Source organism: Mytilus edulis, chromosome 14, assembly GCF_963676685.1.
Source record: "Mytilus edulis chromosome 14, xbMytEdul2.2, whole genome shotgun sequence".
Taxonomy (NCBI): domain Eukaryota; kingdom Metazoa; phylum Mollusca; class Bivalvia; order Mytilida; family Mytilidae; genus Mytilus; species Mytilus edulis.
This window is the reverse complement of record NC_092357.1, coordinates 34,979,860-34,995,429: the sequence shown is the minus strand read 5'-3', so window position 1 is coordinate 34,995,429 and position 15,570 is coordinate 34,979,860. Positions and strand designations below refer to the sequence as shown.

The window sequence follows — 15,570 nt, the reverse complement described above, 5'->3', positions numbered from 1 at the left end:
CAGAAAGGAACGAAGGAGGCCGGAAATCTTAACATCATTACAATGAAGCAATAATGGTGCTGTCAATATTAATCATAAATATAGAACTGAAAGGGCAGATGGAAACAAATTAAAAACTAGACAAAGTGATGCCCCCGTTTTCCACTCTGATTAAATAGTACTATTAAAGTCAATAAAGACTTTCTTTGAGATATTATTATGTTTGGGAGACACAGATGTTGCCCTAGCAGACGTAAAGAGTTATTTGAAAATAAAACAATAAAAAATCAGCATGAAAGCATATATGTCTATGGTTCACTGTAGGAGGGGATATCCAAAAACGCTTTTCACCTCTTATGCAAGTATTATACACCAAACATGACAAACTTCAACTTTTGATAACAATCAAAACCTTGACCTCATGTACACCTTCAATATATGTTCAAACTGCTAGCAAAGTGAAAACTTCATAGCATTTAAACTGTAGAAAAAGGTATCTTAAACAACTGTATACACATACTGGGCGGAAAGACGGACAGACGAATGGGCGGACAGAAAGGAAAGAAAAGTTCTCAACTTCAGCTGGGGAGCATTTAAACACAAACGAGCACAAACAAACAAGGAAGGTGAAGAAACGCTTTAATTTGATAACAGACAACTTTTACACACATTGTTATAAACACCTCCTGCTACGTCTCTATATCGAGAAAGAGAGTTCTTATTCCAATAAACCGAAACCAGTTCTTCCATCATAGTCGGACACAATCTTCAAATGTGTGCCCAAATTCAATTGTAACAATTCATTTGTGAGCAATTTGAGAAAAGCCAGCTAAGTTTAATTGTTATTGTATCTTTCTTTTTTACCCATAGCGTTGTCAGTTTATTTTCGATATTTGACTGTCGCTCTGGTACCTTTCGACCCTCTCTTTAACATGTACATGTGCCTGTTTAAAGTCAGGAGTCTAGACTAGACTGTAGCTTCAGTTGTAGAAATTTCTTTCTTTGAAATGCATTCTCCTGCAATGAAAAAAATGCAAAGTTTCAAATGAATTTTGTTTTATTCAAATTTGTTGCTACAAAATGTTGCAATGATTTCTAATTGCGCAAAGTATCTCCCTCAGCCATAGCTCTGATTCTTTGCCCATGTGTCGATTTACCTTTGGTTCTTTTATGTTTAATCAGCTCTTTAACTTTTAAACTAGTGTTTAGACTTACAAACATTTGGGCTTCGAGAATCACTGAAGAGACATTAATTGTACAAGTGGGCCTCTGGTGCAGTAAAATTGATACCAATAATAAGATGTATATTATGAATAATGTACAATGAAAGTTCGGAAATTTTGATAAAGAAATATCGAAATGTTAAAAGGAATAACTATAAACAAATTTCCAGCCGTAATTTGTTAAAAATATATAGTTTTAAAGTTTTGGACAAAGCATCATTAAATGTCACCAGCTTCGGTTGACACTCATCATCAATCTAATATATCAAAAAGATGACGATCCTCTGATGGGCTAGTTAATCTTTTCAAAACACAGAATGCCCATATTGGTATCGAACTTATTTATGTATTTCTCTGTCCTTAGTGTCCTTACATTCATTTGTACTGTATTCCTGTCACGTTAGGTTTTATTTTAGCAGTATTTGTTTAATTGGCATATATGCAAGAGATTAAGCTATCTATAAAACCAGGTTCAACCCATCATTTATCTTAAAATGTGTTATACAAAATAAGGAATATGGCAGTTATATCAAATAGTTCGTTTCTATGTATGTTGGCGTTTGCGTTTTGTAACAGTTCAGTGATTCTGATGTTCACTTTTTTTACTCTCTTATAGCTAATAATTATCAAAGGTAACAGGATTATAATTTAGTACGCCAGACGCGCGTTTCGTCTACATAAGACGCATCAGTGACGTTCAAATCAAAATATTTATAAAGCCAAACAAGTACAAAGTTGAAGAGCATAGCTAAGTGTTTCTTAACGTCACGTAGTTGTATTCATCAATACCCAAGTCTTTAACAAAATGTAGGTTGAACCAACGCCGTTCGCAATGTCAGAGCAGTGAATTATATGTAATAGTTTTAAAAAGAAGAGTAATGAACCATTGATTTGTTTTTAATTGCCTACCTTGAGACGATGGAAAAAGATTTTCACGTTCCACCTTGTTTATGTCATGTATGTTGTTTTTGTCCTTTATTTCTGAAATAAAAAAAAAACTTTTACTAAGGGTCCAGAGAAATTTCGGTTTGGAGCCACCCATAGTTTATTTTGATTTGTTTAAGTCAAATTAAAATCGTCAAAAATTAGATCGACCTTATTGACGGTGGATATTCCACGACGACCTTACTGGATCTGCACGCGAAGTTTATAACACAGTTAACAATACATACTTCAAATATCCGGAATGCCCGTCAAATCTTAAGTTGGATGTACATAGAATTTTTGGAATAATATTTCGTACAATTGCTCAATAGTTTTTTCTGTATGTTTTTAGAAAAATAACAACTTGATATCGAAAAATCGAGGCAAAAATACCAGTGGGATATATAGAAAAGATAAGAATATATTATATTCATTTTTAATTAAGATTCAATGTTTGTTTTTTGATTTTTTTGTAATATTATTGACATGACTTTCGACTGTATCTGGTAAAAGAATATTTTTGCAGATGATGCAATAGATATCTTATTGTTGGTATACTCAAAAGGGATTGACGAGCTTTTTATCTTGTTTAAATGACTTTCGAACAGAGGACTACTGTTGCCTTTATTTACCAAACATATCACTGTCTGAAAACAAGATTACATTTGGTACATACTAGCACAACAAAAACAATTTATTGAGGCTATGGTTTATTTACCTTTTCCTGTGTGTTTTCGTTTCACAATAAATCTTACAAAAACTGCTATCAAAACACATGTCGCTATTGGAATCAGCGTAGCCAACAAGATTAATCTTAGGTTTTCTGAAAAGATGGACATAAATACATGTATAGTATAACGAAATTGTAAAGAAGACTGCTATCATACGTTTATTGATCCGTATTTAGATAAACAGCATTTGTAGAGATTTTGATGCTACAACTTCTTTTGAACTAAGTTTTACTGTGCATATTGCTGTGTGCTTGTTTATTCTACACAAATTGCCTAGAGGTATACGGAAAGTGTTGAGATCTCACAAAACATGTTTATCCCCCGCCGCATTTTTGCCCCTGTCCGAAGTCAGAAAACTCTGAATTTTTTAAGTCTTGTATGATTTTTAATTCTAGTTCATTTATATGTGTTGGAGTTTAATATGAAGTCCGTTTTCATTTATTCAGAACACATTTTGTTTAGCGACCAGATAAAGCACACCCGTGGATACGGGATTTTCTAGCTATGTTGAAGACTTCGGCTGTTTTCTACCATATTCGGGTTGTTGTCGCTTTAACAAATTCCCCATTTCCATTCTCAATTTCATACTACATAAATGTTTGCAATCCTGTGGAAACTACAAATATAACGATTATAAACATTTCACAGATATAAAATATTAACTAGCATTGAAAGCCAAAAAAATCCCTCAGACTATGTAATTTATTATTCACATTTTGTATACATATGAAATGAGGTGAACGATATAAGTCGACATCAACCCGTCAACGCCATGGCTGAGAAAGAATTAAACAAAATAGACAGACAACAGTACACAACATACAATGTAAAAACAAAACTGTGCAGTATGCAACACGAACCCCAACAAACACTGGGAGTGGTCGCAGGTGCCCGGAATGCAAGAAAAAAGTAAAATCACAAAAATACTGAACTCAGAGGAAAATCAATTCGGAAAGTCCATAATCACATGGCAAAATCAAATAACAAAACGCATCTTACTTTATATGTGGTATTCGTTTTGTAACTCATGTAAGTTCAAACCAGGTGATTAGTCTAAATAAATTAGTCATATTCTGGTGAAAAATATGTGTAAAAGCTTTTGATTTTGCCATTTGATAAGGGTCTTTCTAATTTTATTGTCCTTGGATGTCGATATATTTGATGTATTACTTTTTTTCTATTACACTAATGACCTGGAAATGTTTTTGCATATTCGATGTATGACTATTGGACAAAGGTATACCACTGTTGCCTTTATTAAGTCTTTTTCCTAGTTGATTTAGGTGTTTGAGCCGACGTGGTCAGTCAAGCCCTTTCAAATTATTTTACAGCCTTGTTTTATGATGTGTCGTACATAATATCTCTCTTAAGGGGGAAAGGTTTAGCAGACACATCCAAGTTTACATTTTTGCACCTTTATGAATATCAGTCAATGAGTTAACAGTCACGAGCATATCATTATAACGTAGTAGTTTTTGGCTGCTGTCTAAAATATTGTTTTTTTGCTTATTGTTTTTGTTCTATAAATCAGGCATTTGTTTTTTTCGAATTGTTTAACATGTTATCTTGCTTGGACAATTCATAGTTTACTATACTGTTCTGCGGATTGTCGACTGCCGAAAATATACTTATAGTTGCTTACAACCACGTTTTAGGATCTTACATATAAATTGCGTAAACATAGTCAATAAAAATCACTAATAATTGACGCTTATTAGACCTCCAAATAAATTTAAAATCTTCTATTTGTTAAAACACCCAAATAGACATATTTTTTAATATTATGCTTAGGCTAAGGTATAATCTTAGGATAAACTGTTGATATTGTGTGCACAACGATTAAGTTTGTATTTGTTTGTTTGTTTGATTTTTATGGTATAAACATTGGTATTAGATATTGATTCATTAATGTCCATCAGAAATATCAAACAGAAAAACTGTTTGAAATATCATATGTATTAGGACGTTTAAAAAGGATTATTTTTACAAACAGAAAACAAACAGACCTTTTTAATACAATTGTCATTTGATAAGTCATCCTTCCAATCAATTTAATCCATTCTTTGCACGTAAAAATATGTTTGCTTAAATTCGTGTTCATGATTGTGACAATTGGTAAAACGAATTGACAATTAGAAACACTAAACTTCGATACATCAATTTAATAAAGGCTAGACAATTATATGCAGTTGTCAAAAACTAAAATATTAAAAACGGCCTATTTGGTCTCTATTAGACATAAGCCGATACCGAAACCGAAACCGAAACCGAAACCGATACCGAAACCCAAAATAGCAGTGAATGATAAAAGTTTATAATGTTAATTGATCCTTTATACTGTTTGAAATTTGAATTTAAAAGACAGAGTATTTCTTCAATTCATCAATCCACACGAATCTATCAAACAGCAAAGTTAAATTCAACCATTATTTAATTACCCCAATGGAAGTAATACCAATTTTAGATATCGATACAATTTATTTATGATGTACATTAAGCATGTTTCGTCGTAGGGAAATAGCTGCACATAGTTCTACAACATGTGCAATAACGGTCCGGCTATGTCTATAAAGAGAACTTGCTATTTAATAAATATGTATTCGTCTTATGAAATGTTTTACTCAAACTTTTCTGCACGAATCTTTTTATCGACAAATTTTCGTTCATCCTCTGCCAATTCTTTGCCAATCAACCTTCATAGATTCCCATGTGTTAGCTGACGGATATGCCATCACTGCTCTGAAAACTTGATGAAAAATTGGCCAAAATATGATGGATAGCTTTATTAAATTTTAAAGTTTTGCTTACACCAAGAAGAAATAATAAGCAATATTTTGAAAAATATAAAAGGCTACTGATCGCTACTATAAATAGTATGCCCATCACAAATGTGTTAAAGTCAGTTTTTATTTTCATAATAACAATTTAAGCTATGAAATAATTTGCCTAAAAGTTGAGGGTTAATATTGAAGAACCTAGCTCATCAAGAGGGGAAATCAAATGTGTTCCAGAGAAAGAAATGTAAAGCAAATGAAGAGAGAAAACATAATTAGTTTTCTCGTTTGAATTGTTTTACATTGTCTTATCAGGGCCTTTTATAGCTGACTATGCGGTATGGGCTTTGCTCATTGTTGAAGGCCGTACGCTGACCTATATTTGTTTAATGTCTGTGTCATTTTGGTCTTTTGTGGACAGTTGATTATCAATGAGATAACTCTCCACAAGTTACCAAAATGACACAGAAATTAAAAAAATATAGGACACCATACGGTCGTCAACAATGAACAAAGCCCATACCGCATAATCAGCTATAAAAGGCCCACAAATGACAATGTAAAACAATTCAAACGAAAAAAAAAAACTAACGGCCTTATTTATATTACAAAAATGAACGAAAACAAATATGTAACACACACACAAACGACAACACACCTGAAGTACAGGCTTTGGACTTGGGACAGGCACATACATTCATAATGTGGTGGGGTTAAACATGTTAGCGGGATCCCAACCAAATTCGATTTTATTTACAGTTATTTCCCTTAGACGAAACATGATTCATGATTAATATACATCTTCAGAAAGAAATCTATATCCAAATCTTAATTGTAGATTACTTACTTTAGTGTATTTATTACTCGTTGAACTAAACTATGGCTTTTTGATAGATTCATGTAAAATGTGAAATTGAATTAATACTCCATCTAGTGATTTAAATTTTAAACAATAAAAAGAGTTTAGTTAATCAAACATTATTAACATTCACCCTTTACCTTACTACTATTTTTGGTTTCAGTTTCGGTATCGGTTTCGGTTTCGGTATCGGCTGATTGTGAACATGCCTAATAAAATGACAACGTCCTAAAGATATTGTGTAAGTGCAATCAACGTTGTTCAGCTTTATCATTCCCTATTTTATCTATTGCCTTAAAATTATAATTCTTGTCTTTAAAAAATACCGTTATCAGGTTGACAAAAAAATGTTGTTTGGTCATTATATTTTGTAATATACACAAACAAAAACTTACGACCATACAATTGAATCAATATCTGTCAAAAGGTAGTTTATATATACATCCATGATATAGTTAGAAATGTATTCATTATGATCGGTAGCTTACCTTTATCATTAACATGATTAACTTCTTTTTGATCTGCTATACTATGAGATGATAAATTGAATGAATGATAACTTTTGACACTTTTCTGTAGACTTACACTCTCGTTTATGTTGATAAAGTATGTTGCTGTATCGAAACCATATCGGCATCGGTAAGTTATATTAATATCTTTCTCTGTTATATTGAATACTTTAAGACTGAACTCATTTCCGGGAAGAAATGTTTCTTCATACTTTCTACGATTATTAATTCGGCCGTTGTAGCTTAATAGTTGGTCATCATTTCCCATTGACCATTGTCTTGTTACGTCTCTATCAACTGTGCTTATCCCATTTACCATGCATGTCAGTATGATATCTCCACCTAATATAATGAAATCGGCTACCAATCTCAATGACACTGAAAAAAGCAGGAAAATAACTATTCTTTTTACAAGAAGGTAACACCTCCCGAAACGAAAGCTTTTCTTTATAAGCTAGAGTTAGAGGAGGGGATAAGGTCTCTGCGCAATGCTAGGCGGTGTTGTCGTAGAAGTTAGAAATAAAAAGTACAGGTTCCAGCCCCGGCGCCGGGGTGGACGTTGTGAACCAAATCTACTCTAACATCGTTAGGTTTATTTTCTAGACACTTTATATACGTTATAGATAATGCATATTTTAAGGTTGTTCTTGTCGTAGAACACACCGAGGGGTGTCAGGATTGGTCAAATGAAAGACCGACCGTAGGGAGGTCTTTCTTTGAGCAATCCTGACACCACGAGATGTATTCTACGACAAGAAAAACCTTGAAATATGCATTATCTGACTTATATACCGTCAAAAAAAAAAGATTTGCAAACTTTAGTATCATATTTTACCGACAACACTAAAGTGGTATATTCCTTTCTAATGCGTTCATGTTTTAATACGCCCTACGGCTCGGCTCATTTAGAATGTGAAATAAAACTCACAAATGAATCTAGATATAAACCTTTTAAAAAATGTTATCCATACACAATACAAATATTACTGTAACTGCATGAAGTAAGACACAAATGTATTGTTACCATCCGATAACGGTGTATGACAAATACAAGACACATTGTAAGTAATTTTTTGTACCACTTAGTTTATGGAAAAGGGGTAGGGGTATGTTTTTTTTCTATTTGTAATGTCATTGATATTTCTATCGCGGAAAAGTGGAAATTTTTTTTAAACAATTTTAATTGAATCGAATGAAAAATTCAGAAAGATTGTCTTTTGAAAAGCAATACATTTTATTAACAGATAATCAGGATATAATTATATACCCTCCGCAGCCGACCCTTTTCTCGAGTTACGTTAATATTATTCAATAGAATATAGAATTATCTTATTAGTTGATCATTTGATAGAGTAAAAGGTATACATAAATTTAAAAAAGTTAAGAACTGACACGAAGACGAATATAAATACATGTAGGTCACAGTATGATTTCCTATTCAGCTTTTATCGTCCTGAACATGCATGAAATATTTGCCAGTGGACGTTAAGCAAGCAAGCAAAAATCAATCAACCTATTCAGTGTGACTTATTAAGATTTTCAAAATCTAACACACGAATAGGTTAAATCTGGCTTTTTATTTATGAAAGTCTATATTAATATGCATCTCACATATATGATAATGTTTCTTTATTGTAGCGACAAGTTAACAAAACTTCACGTTATTTGTTTCTAAAATTAGAATGCGGGCAATGAAGGTTTCTTTAACATCTATCATCGATTGAACTTTAAAAAATAAATTTCCAAATCGGCAACAAAAAACTATCAGACGAATAAAATTTTGAAGTAAATTATAGATTGCACTTTTATCAAGGAAAATAGTGACCTCACACAGGTCATTATTTTATGCCTTTGAGCATATTTCATTGAAACATGGTATCGTCCGGGTTGATTCTGAAAAAGAATGACCTGTCGTTCTGAAAGAAAATAACTCCATATAGGTATATAATTGTAACGTATACATCTACAGTAGAGATCATTGAATAATTTGGCTAATTTTAACCCATTGCTCAAAAGTCATCTCAATTTGTTAGTTTTTTTCTTCCAGAAAGTAAACTTATGATATAAGCCTGTACATGCTATACCTAACATTGGAGAAAAGTTTGCGCAATTGTAGTTTACCGACGTTCAAATTTCATTAATCGGTTAACAAAAAAAAACTATTCAGGTTAACAAATACAAATTGAGAAATTCGTACGAACTTTAAAAGAAACAAAGTCGGGTTTAACATCATTTTAAGTATTTTCTTCTATGCCCGAATCTTTTAATATGTTACAATCTGTATAATCCCAGTTCAGACAATAAGTCTATTATCTAAATCAAGAATAATTGTATTGTTCAAAACATTCTAAATTTTCATGATTTGTTCTCCCATTCTAATTTGTTTTGCACTTTAACTACTCTTAAATTATATCACCTAAAAAAACATGATGAACTTTATTTTGTCCATCATATCTAATCACGCCTTTACCATGTTTACATTTTCCTTACTTAATATATATAAGACACTATACTTACAAAACAATTTGGGTTTATCTGCTTCAATCAATTTACTTGCTGCATCAAATCCATAGCGACATTGATAAACTACGTTGAGATCTGATTTCGTTATATTGAATACTGTAAGACTAAACTCATTTCCTGGAAGTACCTTTTCTTTATACTTCCTGAGATTATTTATTCGACCATTGTAGCATAACAGTTTGTCATCATCCCCCATGGACCACTGTCTCGTTGTTGTGTTGTTGATTGTTTGTATTCCATGGACTGTGCAGGTCAAAACGATATAATCACCAAACGAAATTGTTTCTATATCCATTTTTAATGAAACTGAAAAGGACCAATTTAATTATTAATGATGATAGTGAGATGACCATTTCATAATATGAACATATCCCTATTAAATTTGATTATATATAAATTGCATTGATATACTAGCCCTTGTTCGTTTAATGTCAACATAACTTTATTTTCACAGTATTATCAATGTAGAAATCATTGAAATCGAATAGAAAATTAGCATCAATGTTTAGAATGCAGGTATTTTAGCATTTAAAAAGGGGCGAAAAATATCAGAGGGAGAGTCAAACTCATAGATAGGAAATAAACTGACTACGCTACGGCTAAAACAAAAACACACAGACAATTAATAGTACATAAGACACAACATAGAAAACTATAAACTAAAGACTAAGCAACACGAACCCAACCAAAAACTTGGGGTGATCTCAGGTGCTCCGGAAGGGTAAGCAGATCCTGCTCCACATGTTGCACCCTTCGTGTTACTTATGATATTACAAATCCGGTAAATAGTCTGAATCAGTCTATACTAGCTTTCAAATACCTGTGATATGTATACATGTATGATAAATATTGCCTCCGTTCAATTGCATTTCATTCATATCATGGTTAAACAGAAAATTTATTTGTCTCTTATTTTTTCTGAAATTTATAAATATATTTGAAAGCAAATTAATGTGTGTGTTCTTTTTAAAAATAGTAACATAACGGTTTTAAATATGTTTGAATGATTTAAAAGATCAAATATTTTATGTCCTTATCACAAGTTTGCTATATTTTTTATAAATAAAATGATTAAATCAGTTGATAATTTTGGATTTTCGTTGATCATCTCAACGAGATTGATTTTCTCGCGTGTGCCGGTACGGCGAAAGCGAGAAAAGCAATCGAGTTGAGATGACCAATGATAATCTGTTTATCGCTATTTTAACCTATGACGACGTTGTCAATTTCATGTCGATTTCATTAGCAACGCCAGATGTCTCCTTTGTTTCTAGCGATACTTTTCCATCTCAAGCGAGAAGCATGATATGAAAATTTATCACAAAAAAAAAAAAGATCAAAGGAAAATGAACAACATAGAGATAAAAGATTTTATAGGTAAATATATATAAGTGCATATTAGATATCCGGCATCCGTGATCAATCTAGCGGAGGATCCGGAAGAGGAAGAAACAATCGGGAATAATGGTATATTTAAGAAAATAATAACATACTTTTCATGTTTATTACAAAGATTTTACATCGTTAAGTTATCGTAACGGTTGCCTTTAATCTATCATATTGTTAGATTCCTGTATAATTGACGTTTACTCTGAATATAGAATTTTAATTTATCTTACTTTAATTATTACTCTTTGTTAAAAATTAGAAACACTAATAAATTGATTCTTGATTAAGAAAATACCATCGTTTTTGTGTTATTTAATTTTATATATTACCATCTTGATGACACATTCATTTTAAAAGCAAATATCAAATATTTCACTACAATAAGAAATTGTCGTTTTTGCGTTATTTTGATCACGATTACCACACAAGGACACACTATCCAATATTTCATTTTTTTTTTATCTTAATCATAGTACCTTTAGATATTTTCTTTATAAACAATGGGTTGACCAAATAATCACGATCCTGTTCCGGTTGCTTTAAATACTTTCTTTTATTAAATAATTATACGCTTTATCTATCTATCAGCTAATAGAGATTGTGTCAAGTAAAATAATGTCGAATATATGTGATATGAAGTCATCGAGATATAACCGAATATCTTCAAAAGTCGATTTTACACTAGAAAATCAGAAGGGCAGTATTCCGTCTTTAATGATTATGCTAATGAGTTGTCTAAACCATGTTCCACAAAATTTCTATTGATGTAAAATATAACACGTGAAAATTCTTCAGGTAAATCTCAATTTAACAAAGAAATATTCCGTGATTTTTTTTTATCTCCTTATCAAGCATGTGTGATCCCTTATATCGAAACTCTAAATGAGAAAATAGGAACAACTCCACATATATAGATCTAGTTTACTCACCTAGGGCATTGATTTTAATTAAAAATAGAAAACAACTGATGTGAGGCAGAAAAGGCATTCTTGATGTTCTTGAAAACTGCAATTAACAACAAATAAAATTGAGAATGGAAATGGGGAATGTGTCAAAGAGACAACAACCCGACCATAGAGCAGACAAAGTCTATAATCAGTTTCAGCATATTAGAATCTCTAGTTGCATTACAAAGGCTTAATGTCTCGGACAATATTTAAAGACATATACACGTGTTTGTATAATTTGTACTCCGATAACGAAAAGCGCGTCTTGCGCAAATATAAAATTGTAATCCTAATATTAATGATGAGTTCATTTACAACCACTGGGTCGAAGTCACTGTTGGTGGAATTTGAAATCCCCGAGGCTATCACCAGTCCAGTGATCAGCATTTCTATGTTGTCATGAATTATCATTGATATGGTCAGAATTATAGATAACCTAAGCTGTATTTGGAAAATATTTTAGGAATTTTTTGGTCCTCAATGCTCTTCAACTTCGTACTTTAAATGACCTTTTTAACTTTTTTTTATTCGAGCGTCACTGATGAGTCATTTGTATACAAAACGCGCGTCTGGAGCAAATAACAAATTTCATGTCCGGTATTTATAATGAGTTAATCCACATGAGATAAAAACAGATTGTCTAAATGATCGCATTTTCTGAAAACTGAATATTGTGTTTAAACTGTAAAGCGGTATCAATGCAATCAATTTGAGAAAAATTTTATAATTATTTATTCCTTTCTATTTGCAACTAGAATCAAGTATCATTGATATTGTCATATATGCTAATGAACAGAATGCAAAACTTTAAATAATTCGATAATCTGAGGATTTTCAACCTCAAAATAATTCTTGCATTTGATTCGCAATGCACTTCAACTGCTTACTTATTCTAATAACAACTTGTCACGAATGAGTCTTTTGTCAACGAAACGCGCGTCTACAAAATTATAAACCTGGTATCTTTGAATTTTTTGAATTTTCATGCTATATTCCTCAAAAGTTTTTGAAAATTGTTTAAATATGCAGGTATATTCTCAATCAAAATTATCAGCTTAAGAAGCGTAGTTGACTATAAGGCAATTTCACATAGAAATCAATAAACGAATAAAAAATAATAGGTCCGAGAAAAATTGATAGTCTTTCCTCATCAATATCCGAAATTATGGATGAGAAGCTACTTCCAGTTAACTCAAAGCTACCATTGGCGTCCAAGCATAGGGTTCTTTATACTAATTCAATTAATAATTTTTTCTACATATATATTGTGCCTTTAATAAAGGGATTATTGTCAACTTCCGGTTTAATTATGTCACTTCCGTTGTCACATGATAGATTTATTTACACTGATAAAACACAATATATGGTTTCAATATTCTTTTACCTGTAATAAGGGAGATATGAAGTTGAGGAAAACAAATATATTGTGAACAAAACCAATAGGTTTTTCTACAGAAAAGTGGAAACACCTAATGGAAATAATTGTATTAGAAATATCGTACCCATAACATATCACTTTAAGCAGATACAAATCTTAATCATGTTAATAGTGATGTGAAATAATAATTTTGTTTTAGCGAATCTTATCAATAAGTAAACTCTATTTGGGGTATACAGTGATTGTTAGTGATGACTTTCCGTCTGGAAATGTTTATTTGACCGCCATTTTGTTTTCATTAATAACTGATTATGGTTAGCTTTTGAAATATTTGGTGACAGCCTTACATGTATTATTAAGAAAAGCCACACAAAGCCCGTCTTCGGGAATGAATAAGATGAAAATATAATCGAATTTAATCAAGCAATTTTACAATATTGAGGATATAGTATTCATAGTGGGTGTTTGTTTGTCATCTGTTTCCAATGAGAACATTGGTGTATGGCTTTATAACTCTTTTGATCTGAGCATCACTGATTAGTTTATGAAGACGAAACGCGCTTCTTGCGTACTGAATTATAATCCGTGAACTTTTAATAACTTTGTGATGTTAGGCTTTTAAATACAATAGAACAGCTTGGGATCTAGCTTTTCAATAATGCAATGATAACAAATATAGTACGTTATTTGAAGGTATCAAGTCTCAGGTTTGCAGGTCATATTATGCATATTGGACAGTCGATTATTATGTTAGTGTATGCTCTTTGATCCATAACCTGCTTCTAAGCTACTAACACGATTTCAATGATAAATTGTGATGCAAAACGTTCAAGACTTTCGCCTCTGTTCTATAGATAAATGGTAACATTTTACAAATCTTAATTGTTTCACTGATAGACAATGTGAAAAGTCAATCAACATATCTTCTCCAAAATAGATTTTCAACAGAGAAATTCATGAACATGACCAAACCAAACGTCTGACAATATTTCTACACGAAACGAATGACACACAGCTCTCATATTATTGACTTGGTACACACATCTTTTGAGAAAAAAACAATTGTGGTTTATACTGCTGTTACAGCTACAAGAATGAACTGACTCCCAGCTTGTATTATAAGGTCTCATTTTATTGACAAAATTGGTCAAACAGTCCAAAACAGATAAAGTTAGTTAAATTGATAATAATTTATATATAACAGCCAAAACTTTGTCAACTTATTCCACATATTTCAACAATACTGACTTAAAAATTTTAACAAAAGGACAAATACATCTAACAAAGACGCCAACAATAACGGCGGGTTATTGATAATGAAAAAGATAAAAAAAAATAGAAAAAAAGGTTTTGATAGTTAATAGTACATACAGTATATTAAATCTTAATACCGCTATACTAGTTTCCATCATCGTGATTAGATACAAACTATGTTACATCTAAATACAAGAGTAAACAAACTGAAAACAACACTGTAAACACGTCTTGCGTTCAATTCGCATCTCTAGGCCCACTTACATCACGAGAGACAAATCCGGAAATCTAACGGTTGGATGCACAATAAACGAATCATACACTACCTCAGAACCTATAGTTTATATTTAAGACCATGTTGTATTATTCATATGACAATTGTTTTCCATTTGTTAGAGGTGTTTAAGGTTTTAATTTTTCAATTTTATACAGATCTTTTCGTTTTGAAATTTCTTTGCAGTTCATATATTTTTGTAACTATACTTTTTGTATTGGAAACTAAATATTATGTATTTATAAGTGCTTCGAACATTCTTATGAATAAACCTGCGCATGAAGGTTTCTGAACTAGCCTTTCTGAAAAGGTTTAATTGAACAGTTGAAAAAAGTATAAATGAACATACATGATAATGTTAAGAGGGTTTTATCAATCTTTACATTATTGAAAAAAAACCCAAAAATGACAGATAGTAGAATAGAAAAAATTATGATGTTTAATGTGTAAATTGAGCACAATCTATAAATCTACAAGGAGCGCCAAACAAATGGCAATCGACGATAAATCTTTGTGAAATTAATTATAAACAATAGAAACGCCCATTAATAGCATTTTCTCTATATCTTTTTTTTTTATAGATATAATATTATTAAATCATAGAAAAAACTTACCTGATTTTAAAATAACATTGTTATATCAGTAAATCTAAAGTATCAATCTAAAACCGGAATTTTCAATATTTTATTCGCATTCCTTGTTATGTATTGTTATGTATCACGTCTTTATAGAAAGTTGTACATACGCCTTGAAAGATAAGTTTGTCAAGATAACACATGACTGTGTCATTTATTTAAATACATTTT

General features: G+C 31.4%; 1 protein-coding gene across 1 annotated transcript; it reads right to left on the bottom strand.

Moving 5' to 3' along the window:
- Positions 1-601: 601 nt before the first annotated feature.
- On the bottom strand, positions 602-11,912 carry LOC139502924 (uncharacterized). The gene is made up of 6 exons (XM_071292592.1): positions 11,841-11,912; positions 9,517-9,828; positions 7,076-7,377; positions 2,845-2,949; positions 2,112-2,183; positions 602-996 (listed from the first exon to the last, which is right to left on the bottom strand). The coding sequence occupies exons 1-4, from the start codon at positions 11,896-11,898 to the stop codon at positions 2,941-2,943; spliced, it is 681 nt and encodes a 226-aa protein (XP_071148693.1). The 5' UTR covers positions 11,899-11,912; the 3' UTR covers positions 602-996; positions 2,112-2,183; positions 2,845-2,940.
- Positions 11,913-15,570: the final 3,658 nt, after the last annotated feature.

Coding starts and splice junctions, on each gene's coding strand:
- LOC139502924 (XM_071292592.1), bottom strand. CDS start 11,898: ATGCCTTTTCTGCCTCACATCAGTTGTTTTCTATTTTTAATTAAAATC. Junction 9,829..11,840: donor AATTAAAATCAATGCCCTAG/GTGAGTAAACTA, acceptor GGTCCTTTTCAG/TTTCATTAAAAATGGATATA. Junction 7,378..9,516: donor AGATAAACCCAAATTGTTTT/GTAAGTATAGTG, acceptor TGCTTTTTTCAG/TGTCATTGAGATTGGTAGCC.